The 19,766-nt window shown below is 56.9% G+C and overlaps 2 protein-coding genes across 3 annotated transcripts; both read left to right on the top strand.

The window, feature by feature from the left end:
- Positions 1-1,221: 1,221 nt before the first annotated feature.
- Positions 1,222-11,233, top strand: PRSS36 (serine protease 36). The gene is made up of 11 exons (XM_045383072.3): positions 1,222-2,311; positions 4,820-4,986; positions 6,639-6,885; positions 7,002-7,131; positions 7,481-7,737; positions 7,830-7,993; positions 8,514-8,751; positions 8,864-9,005; positions 9,706-9,971; positions 10,048-10,169; positions 10,742-11,233. The coding sequence occupies exons 2-11, from the start codon at positions 4,942-4,944 to the stop codon at positions 11,018-11,020; spliced, it is 1,890 nt and encodes a 629-aa protein (XP_045239007.2). The 5' UTR covers positions 1,222-2,311; positions 4,820-4,941; the 3' UTR covers positions 11,021-11,233.
- A 4,192-nt stretch (positions 11,234-15,425) lies between these two features.
- Positions 15,426-19,694, top strand: PRSS8 (serine protease 8). 2 transcript variants are annotated; one of them, XM_005591729.4, is made up of 6 exons: positions 15,426-15,739; positions 15,984-16,001; positions 17,752-17,914; positions 18,185-18,456; positions 18,543-18,709; positions 18,803-19,694. In XM_005591729.4, exons 1-6 carry the CDS (start codon positions 15,655-15,657, stop codon positions 19,127-19,129), a joined length of 1,032 nt encoding a protein of 343 aa, XP_005591786.1. In that variant the 5' UTR covers positions 15,426-15,654; the 3' UTR covers positions 19,130-19,694. The 2 variants fall into 2 exon arrangements, with proteins under 2 accessions (XP_005591786.1, XP_073883085.1); XM_074026984.1 differs by lacking the exon at positions 15,984-16,001.
- The last annotated feature ends 72 nt before the right edge of the window (positions 19,695-19,766 follow it).

Genomic DNA, 19,766 nt, shown 5'->3' with positions numbered 1-19,766 from the left:
GACTTTCCCAAAGTCACACAGAGTAAGTGACAGGGCAGCTGAGAGCATTGTCACTGGAACACAGAGCAGGGTGGAGGCTTTTTCAACCTCACCAGCCTGCCCAGCCCCCTCCCAAGGTCCCTATGCCCTGCCCAACCTGCTGGAATCTGTGATCCTTCTGTTGGGATGGGATTGAATTCCCTAGGGCTCCTGTCCTGGACCTGGCCAGCAGCTCCAGTAACCAGAGCTGTGTGAGAAGAAAAGGCCAAGCCACTGGGGCAGCCGCACCCCAAACAGAGGTGAGGTCTCCGATGAGTCATGCCCGTGAGGGGCCACTTCCCCTGTCCTAAGGGCCACTGCTCATCAAGGACCCAGAACACTGTCCTCCTCTTTGACCTTTGCCTACAGTGTTTTTCATCCCTCCCTCTCCCACCCAACAGGTGTCCTGGAGCTAGGACACCTGTCCCCCACCCCCACCCTGGGCCTCCAGAGACGTGAGATGTGCTCAGGGCTCTGGGTGGGGCCTTCAGGCTCCCCAACTTCCTCCTTCCAGCCCCAGATCCTCTCAGATTTCCAGAGATGGGCTCCAGCCAGGGAGGGTGGGGCTGCCCCTGGGACGATCAGGAGTCACGGGCTGCCTGGGCAGTGACAGAGCTCTGCAGGGAGCAGACCTTCACTTGGCTGTGCCTCCTCTGACTCTAACGCCATGGCCAGGCACCTGCTCCTCCCCGTTGTGATGCTTGGTAACCTCAGGGGACAGAAGTGGCTGCAAAGGGCCTGGGTCTAGCACCTGGGGGACTGAAGAGCAGGATTCCTGGGTTCTGTGTGGGGAGGAGGATGTCAGAAGGAAGGAAGTGAGGCAGCAGAAGGCGAGGGTGTATCAGAGGAGGGAGAGGGAGGCCTGGGTGCCCTGGGGAGATGGAGGCTAGGAGGCTAGGGGAGGGAGTCAGGGAAGGCATCTATTGAGTGCGAGTCACCAGTCTCTTCCTGCCTGCCTCTGTCTTTCCAGTCATCAGTCCCATCCCAGGAGCCTTCCAGGACTCAGGTAAGGCAGCCAGACTGGGGGAAAGTCACGTGCAGAGGCAGGAAAGACCAGAGGACTGGCATGGATGCTGGCAGGGGTTGCTGAATAGAGAGGGAATTGGGAAGATAGGGTCTGGGGTTGGAGAGCAGGAAGTGGGGCTGGGCGGTGCAGGTCTGGAAGTCACAAGTGTCCTCTTCTCTTTACCCTCTGGCTCCCAGCTCTCAGTCCCACCCAGGAAGAACCTGAAGATCTGGGTAAGGAAGAGGCCTTGGCACCCTCAGACCTTAAAGGAGGCTAAGGCTGGTCAGGCCATGAGGGAGGTGGAAAAGACCAGAAATGTAGACAAGCCTGGGTCCTCTATGTTCTTTGTTCAGAGGGCAAACTGAAATGGGTGGAGGACGGGGCTTCGTGCTGAGTTACCTGGGCTTCTGGAGTGGGGAACCTGAGGTGGGCTTTGGCTTCCACGGCTCCCCGTTGCAGACTGCGGGCGCTCTGAGCCCTCGGCCCGCATCGTGGGGGGCTCAGACGCGCAGCCGGGCACCTGGCCTTGGCAGGTGAGCCTGCACCATGGGGGTGGCCACATCTGCGGGGGCTCCCTCATCGCCCCCTCCTGGGTCCTCTCTGCTGCTCACTGTTTCATGACGTGAGTATTCGCCCTGGACCCAGCCCCTCTCCGCCAAAGGCCAGCCCCGCCCCCGCAGTTGATCCCCTCCTCCCGCCCCACTTCATAATTTGGAGCCGAGCTGTCCCCAAAGCGAGGTGCTCTTCAAGGCATCATGGTTCTGAGTGGGGCAAGGCTGCCATACTGGTCCCACCACTCCACTGAATATCCGAGTCTGAATCCCAGCTTTCCAATGACCCCCCACCACCACCTCAAGATCGGATTTACCCTTCCCCTTTGAGGAGTATCAGCACCAAATCTGGATCGGATAGCACCTGCCCCTCTGGCTCTGAGCCCCTTCCCCCCACGAGGGTCTGCCCCCTCCATAGGGTCAACCTAACCTCCTACTGCCCCGGCCGAGCGCAGGAACGGGACGCTGGAGCCCGCGGCCGAGTGGTCAGTACTGCTGGGCGTGCACTCCCAGGACGGGCCCCTGGACGGCGCGCACACCCGCGCAGTGGCCGCCATCGTGGTGCCAGTCAACTACAGCCAAGTGGAGCTGGGAGCCGACCTGGCCCTGCTGCACCTGGCCTCACCCGCCAGCCTGGGCCCCGCCGTGCGGCCCGTCTGCCTGCCCCGCGCCTCACACCGCTTCGTGCACGGCACCGCCTGCTGGGCCACCGGCTGGGGAGACGTCCAGGAGGCAGGTGAATGGGACAGGACAAGAAAGGGGGCCTCGGGGAGGTGGGGCTTCAGGAGGTGAGGTTCCTAGGGTGGGGCCTCGGGAGGTGACGTTTCTAGGGCGGGGCTTCTGGAGGTGAGGTTCTTAGGGCGGGGCCTCGGCGGTGAGGTTCCTAGGGCGGGGTTTCGGGATGTGGGGCCACAGAGAGGAGCCTGGTGGGAATCTTGGACGGTAGGTTTCTGCGGGTCGGTAGATGAATCCCACGCCAATCACCATGGAGCCCTCTCCCCACAAGGATTCTCAAACTAAGACCACGGAATCACCCACAGGCACCCCATTCCCTCACCTTTCTTTCCAGTTTTTTCTTTCCTGGATTTAGGCTCCGACTAGGGTTCCCATCCCAGCTCTACCATGTCAGACAAAGCGCTTCACCCACTACATTTCCTCCTCTGTAACACGAGGAAAATAGCCATGCCCACTTCAAGAGGTGGTTGGGTGGATTAAATGAGAAAATCCATGTAAAGTTCATAGGACAGTGCCTGGCATAGCAATAACCAATGCACTTTAGATATTTCACCTCAGGTAATCTATAGTAAAGCAGTAAAGCACAAGGCTGGCCTATAATAGATGTTCAGTGAATGCCAATCTGTGCCTCCCTCCCGTCTGCCTTCCTCCCATCCTATCCACCCCCACTCATCTCTGTGCTCCCCACCTCCTCTCTTCTCCCTGCCCACCGTCATTCACTCAGTCATTCTTTCACTCAAGATATTTCTTGAGCACCTTCTACATGCCAGGCACTGTGTTAGGCATTAGAGAGACACCAGTGAACATAAAAAGCCAAAATCCTGCCTTTTCAGAGTTTACATCCTAGCAGAGAGACAAACAACAAGTTCAATAAATAAGCACACATTATGTTAGAAGGTGGGGGGGGATAGACCGAATCTCCATCCCCCTCATCCCCATCACCCAAGCTTTCCATGCTCCCAGGGTCCCCACAAATATCCCCATCAGCCGTGGTCAGACCTGTGCCCATCCTGGGGGCTTTGGGAAGGTGCTGCAGGGGGTGATGCCACAGCCTCTGCTTGTGGAGGTCCCATGAGGGCAGGAGGTGACAAGGAAGCGTCACTGTGAGCCCCAGGAAGTTTGTGTGAATGGGGCCAGGCCATCCTGACAATGGGCACCCAGAGAAGTAGATTTCTGCAGAGGTTTTCAAAGAGAGGGTGCATTGCAGGAAGACAGGGGGAGATGAAGGCCAGATAAGGACCCAGATAAGCCATGTTAGATGAAGAAGAGCCAGGATGCCAGGCTGGAGTGAGAAGGGGACAGGCACCTGGGCTGCAAAGGCTGCTGAGGGCCGACCATGAAGGCCTTAAGATCAGACTGAGGGCCAGAGCACTCACCAGCTCCAGGGATGCCCAGGACAATCCCCAACTTCCCTGGTGAGCCCCAAGTACAGCTTCAGCCATCACCTGACCTCAGATTCTTTTTTATTTATTTTTATTTTATTTTATTTTATTTTTTATTTTTTTGAGATGGAGTTTCGCCCTTGTTGCCCAGGCTGGAGTGCAACGGCACGATCTAGGCTCACTGCAACCTCCACCTCCCAGCTTCAAGCACATTCTCCTGCTTCAGTCTCCCAAGTAGCTGGGATTACAGGCACTCACTACCATGCCCGGCTAATATTTTGTATTTTTAGTAGAGACGGGGTTTCACCATGTTGGCCAGGCTGGTTTTGAACTCCTGACTTCAGGTGATCCACCTGCCTCAGCCTCCCAAAGTGCTAGGATTGCAGGCGTGAGCCACCATGCCTTTGACCTCAGATTCTGAATGTGGTGGGGAAGGAGTTCTGTCTGTACTTCCCCCCACCTTTCTGGATCCTAAAAAGCAGGATGGGGCTGCAGCACCAGGTTTAGACAGTGGGATCCATTTATTTTTCTTGGTGAGATGAGAAATGAACTTGAGTAACCTTCCTCTTCATTGTTGAAGTGAAGAGTGGATCAGAAGACTGGGTCAGTTATCCAGGCCCAAAGCTATGCATCCTCAATGAGGGTAGTTGGTGAGAATGCCAAGAAGTCACAAATGAGAGGTTTTCATGAACTGGGAACTGACTGGAGGAGGGGAGTTGAGAGAGGAGACAGGGATGACACCCAGATTCCATGCTTGGCAACTCGAGACAGGATCATGTCAAGTCCATATGGCATCTTTGAGAAAAGATGTCTCCGGACCAATACAACTCCACATGAAAGCTCAGACTTAATGATTATAGTCCCTAAATTGCATCCTTTATTGCAGTGCACAACCTGCACAACCATGCATGGCAGCTCTCACTAGGAGCTTGATGGGACCATTCCTGAGATGAAGAAGTAGAAAGAATAGAGAGAAGCAGCAGGAGATGTGGTGAATGTGATGGGCTGAGAGGCCATGGGGCATCTAGCTGATGTCCAAGAAGCAGCCGCAGGGGGCAAACCTGAATCCTGGGAACTGGGGACACCATACCTGCCTCACAGCACCTGCTCTCTGGTTCTGCCCCCAGATCCTCTACCTCTCCCCTGGGTGCTACAGGAAGTGGAGCTAAGGCTGCTGGGTGAGGCCACCTGTCAGTGTCTCTACAGCCAGCCCGGTCCTTTCAACCTCACTCTCCAGATATTGCCAGGGATGCTGTGTGCTGGCTACCCAGAGGGCCGCAGGGACACCTGCCAGGTGAGGGAAGGCCCCTGCACCTGCCTGGCAGGGCCAGAGTCCTAACCGGTGACAAACAGATAAATGACATCTCTCCTAGCCTCATCTGCAAAAGGAGGACAAGATTGCCAAGCGATGGGATTGACGTGTATTTTTTTGTTTGTGTATTTTGAGACAGAGCCTCACTTTGTCACCTAGGCTGGACTGCAGTGGCACAATCTCGGCTTACTGCAAGCTCCCCCTCCCCCCACCCCCACCACTCAAGCGACTCTCGTGCTTCAGCCTCCCAAGTAGCTGAGATTACAGGCATGTACCACCACAGACTGCTAATTTTGTATTCACTTGCGCCTGGCCAAGTGAATTTATTTATTTATTTATTTATTTATTTATTTATTTATTTATTTATTGAGACGGAGTTTCGCTCTTGTTGCCCAGGGCAGAGTACAATGGCATGATCTCAGCTCACCACAACCTCTGCCTCCCAGGTTCAAGCGATTCTCCTGCTTCAGCCTCCCAAGTAGCTGGGATTATAGGCATGTGCCACCACACCCAGCTAATTTTTAGTAGAGATGGTGTTTCTCTATGTTGGTCAGACTGGTCTCGAACTCCCAACCTCAGGTGATCTGCCTGCCTCAGCCTTCCAAAGTGCTGGGATTACAGGCGTGAGCCACCGCACCCGGCTATTTATTTATTTATTGAGACAGAGTTTTGCTCTTGTTGCCCAGGCTGGAGTGCAATGGCACGATCTTGGCTCACTGCAAACTCCACCTCCTGAGTTCAAGCAATTCTCCTGGCTCACCCTTCCAAGTAGCTGGGATTACAGGCATGAGCCACCATGTCCAGCCAAGGCCAAGTGAATTTAAAAACCAAAGACAGCATCGCCAGGAGCAGTGACTCATGCCTGTAATCCCAGCTAGTCAGAAAATTGAGGCAGGAGGATCACTTGAGCCCAGGAGTCTGAGACCAGCCTAAGCAACATAGTGATACCTCGTCTCAAAAAAGGAGAGGAACTGGCTTGGCACAGTGGCTCACGCCTGTAATCCCAGCACTTTAGGAGGCCAAGGCAGGCGTATCACTTGAGCTCGGGAGTTTGAGACCAGCCTGGCCAACATGGAGAAAATCCATCTCTACTAAAAAGACAAAAATTAGCCGGCTGCGGTGGTATACACCTATAGTCCCAGCTACTCGGGAGGCTGAGGCAGGAGAATCACTTGAACCCGGGAGGCAGAGGTTGCAGTGGGCCGAGATTGCACCACTGCACTCCACCCTGGGAAACAGAGCATTTCCCAGGCTGTCTCAAAAAAGAAAAGAAAGAAAGAAAAAGAAAGGGAAGGAAAGAAGGAAGGAAGGGAGGGAGGGGAATTATTTGAGCTAGTAACTGGACAAGAATCACTTGGCTCTGATGACACCTGCAGGATTCTCTTTCGTGGTCTTGAATGCACTCCCCCGGTGCTCTTGGCTCTGGCTGCCATCGGCCTTCTGCTTACAGGGTTTTCTTCTGTTTAGAGCCCCAGGGAATGCAGAGGACAAGGCCTAGCCAAGGAGGGTTTCTAGGAGAAAGGAGAAGGTGGTGTATCTTGGGCCAAAAGAAGGGGCAGGACCTTTTCGAGGAGGCCAGTATAAACGGGTGGGTCCCTGGGCTGACCCCTTGACATGTAGTCATCTGTCACTAGGGTGACTCTGGGGGGCCCCTGGTCTGTGAGGAAGGCGGCCGCTGGTTCCAGGCAGGAATCACCAGCTTTGGCTTCGGCTGTGGACGGAGAAACCGGCCTGGAGTTTTCACTGCCGTGGCTACCTATGAGGCATGGATACGGGAACAGGTGATGGGTTCAGAGCCTGGGCCTGTCTTTCCAACCCAGCCTCAGAAGCCCCAGTCAGATCCCCAGGAGCCCAGGGAGAACTGCACCATTGCCCTGCCTGGTGAGTGGGCGGCACCCCTGGATGTGAGTGGGACGTGGGAGAGTGAGTCGGGATGGAGACTGCTGGGAGTGATTGGGGTGCAGGAGGCCCACTGACCCAGGTCTCTCACCTCTCAGAGTGCGGGAAGGCCCCGCGGCCAGGGGCCTGGCCCTGGGAGGCCCAGGTGATTGTACCAGGATCCAGACCCTGCCATGGGGCACTGGTGTCTGAAAGCTGGGTCTTGGCACCTGCCAGCTGCTTTCTGCAGTGAGTGAAAATCTACGTTTCAAGCCGATCCTTGCCCCTCCCTACATCAGCCTGAGACACCATTTATTTGGCCCCAGCCCCTCCCCTGGGGGGTGTGGGGCGTGTGGGATCCCATTCGGAGGTGTAGGATACAGCACAAAAAGAGGGGTCCTGGCCTCGCAGGGGTGGATAGAGGCATAGTAGAAGTTCAATCCCGGAGGCGGGGGTGTGAGTGAGCCGCTGGAATGGGGGTAGCGTGGGGATCCCACCAGGATGCAGGATCCTCGCCAGGCGAGTCTAAGCCAGGGGTGCGAGGTTTCTAGCCATGTGTGCGGGATCCGGCCCACGTCCCTCGCCCCCTATCCCGCAGCCCGAGCAGCTCCGACAGCCCGCCCCGCGACCTCGACGCCTGGCGCGTGCTGCTACCCTCGCGCCCGCGCGCGGAGCGGGTGGCACGCCTGGTGCAGCACGAGAATGCCTCGTGGGACGACGCCTCGGACCTGGCGCTGCTGCAGCTGCGCACGCCCGTGAACCTGAGCGCAGCTCCGCGGCCCGTGTGCCTACCCCACCCGGAACACTACTTCCTGCCCGGAAGCCGCTGCCGCCTGGCCCGCTGGGGCCGCGGGGGTGAGCTGGGGCCCGGCGCTGGCCGGGGCGGCACCGGGCGGTGCAGGGGCCGTCTGGGCCGCAGCGCGGGCTCCCTGCCTTTTCCCTTCCAGAACCCGCGCTTGGCCCAGGCGCGCTGCTGGAGGCAGAGCTGTTAGGCGGCTGGTGGTGCCACTGCCTGTATGGCCGCCAGGGGGCGGCAGTGCCGCTGCCGGGAGACCCGCCGCACGCGCTCTGCCCTGCCTACCAGGAGGAGGAGGAGGCGGGCCACTGCTGGGTAAGCGGCGGGGGCGGGGCCTGCGGAACGCAGGTCCGAGAGGGCTCTAGGAAGAGGGCGGGGCCTGTGGAAGGCGAGTCCAAGTGGGCTCTAGGGAGAGGGCGGGACCTGCGGAAGGCGGGTCCGAGTGGGCTCTAGGGAGGGAGCGGGGCCTGGGGAAGGCGGGTCTGAGTGGGCTCTAGGGAGGGGCGGGACTTGCAGAACTGGGAATGGGGCGGAGCCGAAGTGGAGGCGGGGCCAGAACGAACTGGGGGCGGGGCCTGGCCCTGGAGAACTTTTGGGAAGGGGCTGAGGCGGGCTCTGAGCTGGTGCTATGGTTTCTCTCTATCCCTGGATTTAAGGAGAATCCTAAAGTGAGGGCTGAATTCTTACACAAATTAGCATTTGGAGTCTGATTTGGAGAATGTGGAACTTGATATTTCTGCAAATGGGAAAATCTGGAGTCCTGGAAAGCCCCAGGAGTTCTGATATTCTCTGCACACAGGCAGAGGCAAGTAACACACGCACTTTGTTGCTGCAGAATGACTCGCATTGGAGCCTTTTGTGCCAGGAGGAGGGGACCTGGTTTCTGGCTGGAATCAGAGACTTCCCCAGTGGCTGTCTACGTCCCCGAGCCTTCTTCCCTGTGCAGACCCATGGCCCATGGATCAGCCATGTGACTCAGGGAGCCTACCTGGAGGACCAGCTAACCTGGGATTGGGGCCCTGATGGGGAGGAGACTGAGACACAGACTTGTCCCCCCCACACACAGCATGGTGGTGAGCAGGACGCCTTTGGGCTCTAGGGGCTCCTGGGGGTGCATAGACCCGTGGCAGGGGCTCAGGGGTCAGCCATGGGGCCCCAACTGAGGTGGCCACCTCCTCTCCCTAGCCTGTGGCCTGCGGCCGGAGGCTGCTCCAGTGGGGGTCCTTTGGCCCTGGCTGGCAGAGGTGCATGTGGCTGGCGATCGAGTCTGCACTGGGATCCTTCTGGCCCCAGGCTGGGTCCTGGCAGCCACTCACTGTGTCCTCAGGTGGGTCTTACTCATCTCCTAGGCGAGAGGCAGGAAGGGAGAATGGAACAGAGCCAAAGACTTGTTTGTTTGTTTGTTTGTTTAAAAAAAATTAACAATGGGATCTTGCTGTGTTGCCCAGGCCGGCCTCAAGCAATCCTCCTGCCTTGGCCAATGTGCTAGGATTACAGGCATGAGCCACTGTGCCTGGCCCAGAGGACTCTTAAAATAGTGGAATAGTCTCCTTTAAGCATCTTGCAGCCGGGCGCAATGGCCCATGCCTGTAATCTTAGCACTTTGGGAGGCTGAGGCGGGCGGATCACGAAGTCAGGAGTTCAAGACCAGCCTGGCCAACATGGTGAAACCCCTCTACTAAAAATACAAAAATTAGCCAGGGGTGGTGGCACCTGTAACATTACCCAGCTACTTGGGAGGCTGAGGCAGGAGAATCGCTCAAACCCGGGAGGCAGAGGTTTCAGTGACCCAAGACTGCACCACTGCACTGCAGCCTGTGCGACAGAGCAAGACTCTGTCCGGGGTGGGGCGTGAGGGAAGAATCTTACAGCACTGGGAGATGTTTTGACCTGGAAGGGAGATTTGGAAGGAGGGATGATGAAGGAGTGAGTGGCATGACCCCAGAGAGTCATCCTTCCCCTGGGCTGGGAAAGACTTTGCCTGCAATAGGAGGAACAGAAAGTTACATTGGGCCTTGTTCCAACAGGCCAGGCTCTACAACAGTGCCTTACATTGAAGTGTATCTGGGCCGGGCAGGGGCCAGCCCCCTCCCACAGGGCCACCAGGTATCCCGCTTGGTCATCAGCATCCGGCTGCCCCGGCACCTGGGACTCAGGCCCTCCCTGGCCCTCCTGGAGCTGAGCTCCCGGGTGGAGCCCTCCCCATCAGCCCTGCCCATCTGTCTCCACCCGGCGGGTATCCCTCCGGGGGCCAGCTGCTGGGTGTTGGGCTGGAAAGAACCCCAGGACCGAGGTGAGACTCCTGGGTCGCGGGAACAAGGAGTGGCTGGAGGCCAGAGCCCTGGAACAACTCTGTCTCCTCTCCCCAGTCCCTGTGGCTGCCGCTGTCTCCATCTTGACACCACGAATCTGCCACTGCCTCTATCAGGGAATCCTGCCCCCTGGAACCCTCTGTGTCCTGTATGCAGAGGGGCAGGAGAACAGGTGTGAGGTAAAGGGGCCTGGGCATCCTGGAGTAGGCAGGAGAGAGGCAGTGTTGGACTGTGGTACCCTAGAGAGAGAGCAGGATTGGAATTTTTTTTTTTTTTTTTTTTTTTTTTGAGACTGAGTCTCGCTGTGTCGCCCAGGCTGGAGTGCAGTGGCGCGATCTTGGCTCACTGCAGCCTCTACCTCCCAGGTTCGAGCAATTCTCCTGCTTCAGCCTCCCTAGTAGCTGGGATTGCAGGCATGCACCACCACGCCTGGTTAATTTTTGTATTTTTAGTAGAGACAGGGTTTCACCATGTTGGCCAGGCTGGACTCAAACTCCTGGCCTCAAATGATCCGCCCACCTTGGCCTCCCAAAGTGCTGGGATTACAGGCGTGAGCCACCGCATCTGGCCAGGACTGGAATTATTGGGTGTTTGGCCCCAAATGGGACCCTAGCTGGACTCCGGAGAGAAACTGGGGACCTGGATGTCTAGGGATGCAGACCAGAGTGCTTCCTGGCCAGACCCTGGGGAAAGGGGCAGGGGACCAAGAGGAAGGGCAGCAGACCCACGTGGCCTCGCTCCAACTCTGCAGATGACCTCAGCACCGCCTCTCCTGTGCCAGACGACAGAAGGCTCCTGGGTCCTCGTGGGCATGGCTGTTCAAGGGAGCCGGGAGCTGTTTGCCGCCATTGGTCCTGAAGAGGCCTGGATCTCCCAGACAGTGGGAGAGGCCCACTTCCTGCCCTCCAGTGGCTCCCCACACTGGCCCACTGGAGGCAGCAACCTCTGTCCCCCAGAACTGGCCAAAGCCTCAGGATCCCCGCGTGCAGTCCACTTCCTGCTCCTGCTGACTCTCCTGATCCAGAGCTGAGGGGCTAGGGTCCCGGTGCCACTTCCCCCTTCTCCACCCTCTACTTCCCGCCCAGCGGGGCTGGAATGTGGCCCAGCCAGCTGGAATCTCAAGGGCCCCACCCACCTAGATTGCAGAGGCTCGAGCTAATTGGGCCTCAATGCCCGGGCTATTTTGAACCTAGGAATCCTTGGGGGTGGCGGGAGGAGCGGGACAGTAAAGGTGTAAACACAGGCACCTGTGTGGCCTTGTGGCGTTGCTGTGGGCAGGCTGAGGGGCTGGGCATCAGAGGCTAAGCCGGAAGCCCAAGGGGGAGGTCCCCTCCCTCCTCCCTCCTCCGGCCTCTGAGTCAGGTCTTGGGCTCTCAGGAAATGCACCCTGATAACCTGGCAGCGATTCCTTCATTCCTGCCCCAGGGCAGGGAGGTCGGGTGGCCAGCTGGCTGTGTGTCACCTGTCCAGTGGAGTCAGCACCCTCAGCACGTGCTGGACATCTCAACCCCAGCTCAGACCTGCTGCCCTTGCTGCCTGCCATAGACACATCTCAATGCATGATGCTCCGATGTGTCCCCCCAACACACACAACACATGGGCCCTTCAAGGGTCCACTGCTTTCACATTCTGCCCAGAACTTGGGTCCCTTGTATGTGAACCCCACTCCCTCACCCACTGCTTACCTGCACCTTCCTGCATTCATTCAACCCCTGTTCCCTGGTGGCTACTAAGTCGTGGCACAATTGGAGTCTGATATATAAGCCCACAAAGCCCTCCCAATCTAGTGGGGACACATGTGGACACCCCTGGCTGGGATCGGGAAGAGGTAGTACCAGTGATGTTTGAGCACAGGAGAAGGGAAGGTGGTTTCCAGCCAGTGAATGTACAATTAAAAAGTAAAGCAAAACCAGAGACAGGGTGCAGTAGCTCATGCCTGTAATCCCAGCACTTTGGGAGGATCACTTGAGTCCAGGCATTCCAGACCAGCCTGGGCAACAAAGCAAGACCCCTATCTCCACGTTTTTTTTTTTTTGAGACAGAGTCTCACGCTAATGCTCAGGCTGGAGTGCAGTGGTGCAATCTCGGCTCACTGCAACCTCCGCCTCCTGGGTTCAAGCACTCCTCCTGCGTCAGCTCAAGTAGCTAGGATTGCAGACCCAAGACACCACGCCCGACTAATTTTTGTATTTTTATTTATTTTATTCATTTATTTTTAATTTTTGAAACAGTTTTGCTATTGTCGCCCATGCTGGAGTGCAATGGCACAATCTCGGCTCACTGCAACCTTCACCTCCCAGGTTCAAGCAATTCTCCTGCCTCAGCCTCCTGAGTAGCTGGGATTACAGATGCCCACCACCATGCCCAGCTAATTTTTGTATTTTTAGTAGAGATTGGGTTTCTCCATGTTGGCCAGGCTGGTCTTGAACTCCTGACCTCAGATGATCCACCTGCCTCAGCCTCCCAAAGTGCTGAGATTACAGGCATGAGCCACCGCATCTGGCCTATTTATTTATTTATTTTGAGATAGAGTCCCCTCTGTTGCCCAGGCTGGAGTGCAGTGGCACAATCTTGGCCTCCCGGGTTCAAGTGATTCTCCTGCCTCAGCCTCCCGAGTAGTTAGGATTACAGGTATGCACCACCACACCTGGCTAATTTTCTTTGTATTTTTTAGGAGAGACAGGGTTTTACCATCTTGGCCAGGCTGGTCTCAAACTCCTAATATTGAAGAGTGATCCTCCCACCTTGGCCTCACAAAGTGCTGGGATTACAGGTGTGAGCCACCACATTGAAGCTCCACAATTTTTTTTTTTTTTTTTTTGAGACGGAGTCTTGCTCTGTTGCCCAGGCTGGAATGCAATGGCGCAATCTCGGCACACTGCAACCTCCACCTCCCGAGTTCAAGCGATTCTCCTGCCTCAGCCTCCTGAGTAGCTGGGATTACAGGTGCGTGCCATCACGCCTGGCTAATTTTTGTATTTTTAGTAGAAATGGGGTTTCACCATGTTGGTCAGGATGGTCTCCAACTCCTGACCTCGTGATTTGCCTGCCTCAGCCTCCCAAATTGCTGAGATTACAGGCGTGAGCCATCGTGCCCGGCCAATTTTTTTTTTTTTTTTAATTAGCTGGGCATGGTGGCATGCACCTGTAATCCCAACTACTGAGGAGGCTGAGGAGGGAGAAGCCCTTGAGCCCAGGGGTTCAAGGCTGCAGTGAGCCATGATTGTACCACTAAACTCCAGCCTAGGCAACGGAGTGAGATCCTGTCTCAAAAAGAGAAAGAAAAAGGACAAATGGGGACCTGGGGAAGGATAGGTTTGGGGGTGAAAGCCAGCTGATGAGGGTGGCAGAGGGGTCGCCTCTCGGGCTAGGCACAATCTCTGGCTTGAGAAGGAAGAGGAAGGGGGTAAAGGGCCTAAAGGGAAGCTGGAAGTTTTCACTGGGAGGCTTAGGAGAAGGGCAGAGGTTCTTACGAAGCCAGGCTTAGCCTTAGCAGCTACATGCCAGCTATAATACTCCCCAGGATCTTCACAGTGCATACATCTCCACCTGCTCCCATACCCAGTCAGTCACCCCATGCCATCTCCACAAACACTACACTTACCCCATCCTCTACTGAAACCCACCCACCAGGCCCCATGTCTTGCCCCCTCCTCCCAGCTAAGACACTCCTTCCAGTCAGGCCCCTCCCATTCACCCACCCCAGGAATAACCTGACCTCCAGCCTGGACCCCAGACATCTGGTCTCCAGAAAGCAGGTGAGGACTCTAGGCTCTGCTTTTCCTGAAGCTCAGACCCAACAGGTGTTTTTTGTTTGAGACAGGGTCTCGATGTGTCGCCCAAGCTGGAGGGCAGTGGCGCCATCTCAGCTCACTGCAGTCTCTGCCTTCTGGGTTCAAGTGATTCTCCTGCCTCAGCCTCTCGAGTAGCTAGGATTACAGGCATGCACCACCACACCCAGCTGATTTTTTTGTATTTTCAGTAGAGACGGGGCTTTGCCATGTTAGCCAGGTTGGTCTCCAACTCCTGACCTCAGGTGATCCTCCTGCCTTGGCCTCCCAAAATGCTAGGATTACAGGCATGAGCCACCACACCCAGCCTCAACAGGTGTTTTGAACGGCCAGAGTGGCCCTCAAAGAGGACATGCCTCATCCCCACTGCAGCCACACGGCAGGCTTTGTTTCCCTGAGCCTCTGCCCTCTGCAATCCATCCCCCGCATCTTCACCTTACCACCTTTTATAACGCCTTTCGGTCTCAGTTCCCAAGGCAGTTCCTCCAGGACCCTTTCACAATGCCAGCCTTTGCCAGGCTGCAGTATGCTCATGCCATTCTTTTTCATCGCTATTCCTGGCTTGAAATTATTGTGTAATTGCAATTTTTTAAATTTATTTTTATTTTTTATTTTTTTTAGACAGGGTCTCCCTCTGTTGCCCAGGCTGGAGTGCAGTGGTGCGACCACGCTCAATGCTTCATTGAACTCCTGGGCTCAAGCAATCCTCACGCCTCAGCCTCCCAAGTAGCTGGGACCATAGGCATGCACCACAATGCCTGCCTAATTTTTATATTTCTTTTGGAGATGAGGCCTCGCTATATTCCCCAGGCTGGTCTGGAACTCCTGGCCTCAAGCGATGCTCCAGCCTCAGCCTCCCAAAGCCGACTAGTCACCTTGCCAGCCTGTTGGTGATTATTTGATCGAAGTGTGTCACCCCTACTTCACCATGAGCTCAGGGCTCAAGGGGAATGGAGCTGGTGCCTGTTTTGTCCTGGGCACCTGGGAACATCATAGGCACTCAGGAAATGTCTGTGGGATGATTGCTGCTGCTCCACAAGCTCACCACCACCGTCAGGTGGAGGCTTCGCAGAAAGAGCCTGGCGGGGAGCTGACCCTAGTGTCTTAAGCTCCCATACCCAGCCTAAGGAGGGAGGGAAGGAGGGAGGAGTGGCTGTGGCTCCAGATAATAAGGGCTGGGGCCAGGCCCTGGGGGGCATAACTGGCCTGAGATAACCTGAAAGACCTGAGGCGGAGGAGAGTCTATCACATTCCAGGGAGACTGCGGGCACACACACAAACCACATGCACGTGCGTACACACACACTCAAACACACACTACACACAGGGACACAGCCTACATATGTGCGCGCACACACAGCATGTGCATGCACACCCACACCACACCACTTAAGGGGATACACACAGCCTACACACACATACACCCACACCATATACACACTACACACCGGGACAAACGGACTATGCACACGCACACACATACATACACACACAGACACATACATGTACACACGCGGGCCTGCGGCTCTGAAAGGACTCATGACTTTGGTGGCAGGAGGAGCTGGTGGGGCCCAGCCAGTGGGCGGGGCCAGGGGAGGGGCGGGCAGGTAGGTGCAGCCGCTCCTGGGAGGACCTTGCGTGGCCAGACCGTGCTGGTGACTTGTCCACACTGCTCGCTGCAGATACTCCAGGCGTCTCCCGTTGCGGCTGCTCCCTGCCTTAGAGGCCAGCCTTGGACACTTGCTGCCCCTTTCCAGCCCGGATTCTGGGGTCCTTCCCTCTGAGCCAACATCTGGGTCCTGCCTTCGACACCACCCCTAGGCTTCCTACCTTGTGCGCCTGGAGTCTGCCCCAGGGGCCCTTGTCCTGGGCCATGGTCCAGAATGGGGTCCTGGGGCCTGGGCAGCTGGGGGCTGTGGCCATTCTGCTCTATCTTGGATTATTCCGGTCGGGGACAGGTAAGTGAAGACGTGGGGGCGGGGTGGGGACAATGCACAGGAGGAAGTCAGCGTGATCATTTTCTGGGGTGCGCCCTTGTCTGGGGCCCAAGAAAACCCACGGCCTCCCTAGCTCTTGGCCTCCCTTTCCCACCTCAGCTCTGCCAGGGAAGGGGCCAGCCCTCTGGAGCAGCGGTGGGTGCTAAGGGGTCAGGGAACCCGAGTCTTCCCTACTCACCCCTCCTCTTTCTTTCTTTCTTTCTAGGAGCGGAAGGGGCAGAAGGTGAGACTTTCCTCAGAGAGGGAGGAGGGGAGGGGGAGGTGACTTGGATCGGATTCCCCTGGGGTTTAACCAGTGCCTGGCCTTCGGCTGGGCTGCCTTCCAACTAGATTCTCTTAGGGCTCCCAGAGTGGCGGGTTGTAGCCCTCACCTTACGGGCAGAGAAGCAGAGACTTGCCCAGGGCACACTGCCAGTGAGGGTGCAGCTGGGATTCAGATCCACGTCTGACTCCCAAAGTGAGGCAATTGAAGTGATTTTTTCGGTTTGGTTTTGTCTTTTGAAACAGGGTCTGGGTCTGTCGTCGCCCAGGCTGGAGTGCAGTGGCACCATCACAGCTCACGGCCCGCTCAGTGATCCAGCCTCCCGGGCTCACGTGATCCTCCCACCTCAGCCTTCCTAGTGGCTGGGACTACAGGTGCATGCCACCACACCCAGCTAATTGTGTTTTTTTGTTTTTGTTTTTATTTTTGGTAGAGATGGGGGTCTCACTATATTGGCCAGGCAGGTCTTGAACTCCTGGGCTCAAGCGATCCTCCTGCCTCAGCCTCCCAAAGTGCTGGGATTATAGGTGTGAGCCACCGTTCCCATCCTCGAGGTGGTTTTGTGGGAACCAAACCAAGGGTCTCCTTTCTTGGAAGGCACCCAACCCGGTTCTGAGTCAGACCAGCTTTCAATCCTGGCTTCCCCATGCACTGGCTGTGTGTCATTGACCAAGTCCCCCCACTTTTCTAAGGCTTAGACTCCGCACCTCTAAAATGAAGCTGGTCATGTCCATCTCCTGGGGCTGTGGAGAGGATGCAGGGAGATGAGGAAACGAAAGCCGCTCCCAGGCCTGGCACAGCCGCTAGGCTCTCTAAATAGTGGCTATTGTCATGATGATAAGGGAGAGGAGGATCCGGTCTGCAGTTTTCTCTGCTCTTAGAAGACTTTGTGAAGAGCAGTTGGGTTCTACTCCAAACAGTGGCCTCGATGGGGTTGGGGCTGGGGCTGTCCTGGAAACTAGACATTCATGTCACGGGAGCCCAGTTCTGCTGTTGGTTGGTTGAACCCATGTCCACGATGCCACGGGCACTGCGGACATGGGACTCTGCCCCTAGGGAACACCCAGATTGGTGTGGTGGAAACAGACACAGTTGTGGACTCCGGAACAATTGTGAGATTGGGTAGCTTCGGGGAGCACGGTGGAGGTGGGGGGGTACTGGACTCGGAGGCAATGCCCAACTCAGCCAGCAGGAGCCCGCCTGTCTACGGAGGGGCTGCTGTTCCAGTCAAGCATCCACAGGCAAAGGGAAGTTTGCCAGACAGTAAGGATGGGGAAGGGCATTCCAGGTAGAGTGACCTGGATCAGCCAAGGTCCCAGGTAAACAAGTGCGTGGCCTGATGTACATGACTGAAGGGTCCAGAGGGGACGACCAGGTCCGATGGCAGTGCCATGGTTGTCTGGAATGTTATCTTAAGGGCCTCGTGGAGCCAGGGAAGGGTTTAAGCAGGACTGTGGCCTGGTCAGATTGGGGATTTTCAGACACAAGTAAGGGGCGGGATGGACAGAAGGCTTGCAAGGAGGGAGGCTGCCCTGAGACCTGAATTAGGTAATGGGTAGTGAACAGAAGGGGCAGAACTGCCCACACCTGGGAGGGAACAAAGGGGTGCTGACTCCTGTGAACCCACTTCCCAAGCTCTGTATCAGAGCTCCTGGGCTGCGTAGGAGTGGCCAGGCTAACAACCTGACCCCTTCCTTTCCTCCCTGGGCAGCCCCCTGCGGTGTGGCCCCCCAAGCACGTATCACAGGTGGCAGTAATGCAGTCCCCGGTCAGTGGCCCTGGCAGGTCAGCATCACCTATGAAGGCGTCCATGTGTGTGGTGGTTCTCTCGTGTCTGAGAAGTGGGTGCTGTCAGCTGCTCACTGCTTCCCCAGGTACCAAATGGTGAAAGTCAAAAGTGGGTTGGAGGTCAAAGTTCATGGGTCAATCCAGATCAGAGGTTGGGGTTCTTGGGTTGGGTCTGAGAGTGTCAGTTAAGTCTGGAAGGACCAGTTAGGAGTGAAGGTGAGGGGTCAGAGGTTACAGGATAAAACTAAGGTGCAATTTGAGACCTAAAAGGGGCTGATCGGAATCAGGGGTTCGCAGCAGGGGTTGGGGAACAAGGAGAGGTCTCCTGGGTCTCAGCCTTTGCCGCCTGCCTGCAGCGAGCACAGCAAGGAATCCTATGAGGTCAGGCTGGGAGCCCACCAGCTGGACTCCTACTCTGAGGACGCCAAGGTCAGCACCGTGGAGTACATCATCACCCACCCCAGCTACCTCCAGGAGGGCTCCCAGGGTGACATCGCACTCCTCCAACTCAGCAGCCCTGTCACCTTCTCCCGCTACATCCGACCCATCTGCCTCCCTGCAGCCAATGCCTCCTTCCCTAACGGCCTCCACTGCACTGTCACTGGCTGGGGCCATGTGGCCCCCTCAGGTGAGGTGGGACGCTGGGTGCCTAGAAGCGTGGAGGGGCAGCTGACTCGGGGAGGGGCCCAGAGTAAGCCTCTTTTGCCCCCACAGTGAGCCTCCCGGCACCCAAGCCACTGCAGCAACTTGAGGTGCCTCTGATCAGTCGTGAGACGTGTAACTGCCTGTACAACATCGACGCCAAGCCTGAGGAGCCACACTTTGTCCAGGAGGACATGGTGTGTGCCGGCTACGTGGAGGGGGGCAAGGACGCCTGCCAGGTAAGCACAGGCCCGGGAGGCAGATAACCAGTGCAACTTGGGAAAGGAGGCCTGGCCGGGTCCTGATGGCTGCTGTGTGGCTTCTCTCCTCAGGGTGACTCTGGGGGCCCACTCTCCTGCCCTGTGGAGGGTCTCTGGTACCTGACGGGCATTGTGAGCTGGGGCGATGCCTGTGGGGCCCGCAACAGGCCTGGTGTGTACACTCTGGCCTCCAGCTATGCCTCCTGGATCCAAAGCAAGGCGACAGAACTCCAGCCTCGTGTGGTGCCCCAAACCCAGGAGTCCCAGCCCGACAGCAACCTCTGTAGCAGCCACCTGGCCTTCAACTCTGCCCCAGCCCAGGGCTTGCTGAGGCCCATCCTTTCCCTGCCTCTGGGCCTGGCTCTGGGTCTCCTCTCCCCATGGCTCAGCGAGCACTGAGCTGGTCCTGCTTCCAGGATGGATGCATCACACTCAAGGACAGGAGCCTGGTGTTTCCCTGATGGCTTTTGGACCCAGGGCCTGGCTTGAGCCACTCCTTCCTCCAGGACTCTGCGGGAGGCTGGGGCCCCATCTTGATCTTTGAGCCCATTCTTCTGGGTGTGCTCTTTGAGATCATAACTGAGAGTCAGGAGTTTCACTGCCTGTAGCGATGGCCAGAGCCTCTGGCCCCTCCTCCACCGTGGACCAGCCCATTGGCCAAGCTCCTGGGACCCTTGGCTATGAAAATGAGCCCTGGCTGCCACCTGTTTCTGGAAGACTGCTCCCAGCCTGCCTACCCAGCCTGATGGGCACATCCCTCTGCCCTCTCCCTGTGTTCTGGGCTGGGGCTGCCTTTGTGCAGCTTCGAGGACAGGAAAGGCCCCAATCTTGCCCACTGGCCGCTGAGTGCCCCCGAGCCCTGACTCCTGGACTCCGGAGGACTGAGCCCCCACCGGAACTGGGCTGAGGCTTGGATCTGGGGTGGGGGTAACAGGGCAGAAAGGATTAAAATGTTTGAGCACAACTCGCCGTGCATGTGTGAAGTGAAATGAAGAACATCGGCTCTTGGCCTCCCCTTCCCCTCCAAAGTCCAGGG

This window comes from Macaca fascicularis, chromosome 20, assembly GCF_037993035.2.
Source record: "Macaca fascicularis isolate 582-1 chromosome 20, T2T-MFA8v1.1".
NCBI classification, from domain to species: domain Eukaryota; kingdom Metazoa; phylum Chordata; class Mammalia; order Primates; family Cercopithecidae; genus Macaca; species Macaca fascicularis.
Note: the sequence above shows the minus strand (reverse complement) of the source record. Positions and strands in the feature narration are given on the sequence as shown.

Bases quoted from the DNA above. Each gene is read 5' to 3' on its own strand.
- PRSS36 (XM_045383072.3), top strand. From the start codon at position 4,942: ATGCTGTGTGCTGGCTACCCAGAGGGCCGCAGGGACACCTGCCAG. The intron at 7,738-7,829 runs GTGAGCTGGGGC...TTTCCCTTCCAG, and splicing joins GGCCCGCTGGGGCCGCGGGG to AACCCGCGCTTGGCCCAGGC. The intron at 9,972-10,047 runs GTGAGACTCCTG...TCCTCTCCCCAG, and splicing joins GAAAGAACCCCAGGACCGAG to TCCCTGTGGCTGCCGCTGTC.
- PRSS8 (XM_005591729.4), top strand. From the start codon at position 15,655: ATGGTCCAGAATGGGGTCCTGGGGCCTGGGCAGCTGGGGGCTGTGGCC. The intron at 18,457-18,542 runs GTGAGGTGGGAC...TTGCCCCCACAG, and splicing joins GGGCCATGTGGCCCCCTCAG to TGAGCCTCCCGGCACCCAAG. The intron at 18,710-18,802 runs GTAAGCACAGGC...TTCTCTCCTCAG, and splicing joins GGGGCAAGGACGCCTGCCAG to GGTGACTCTGGGGGCCCACT.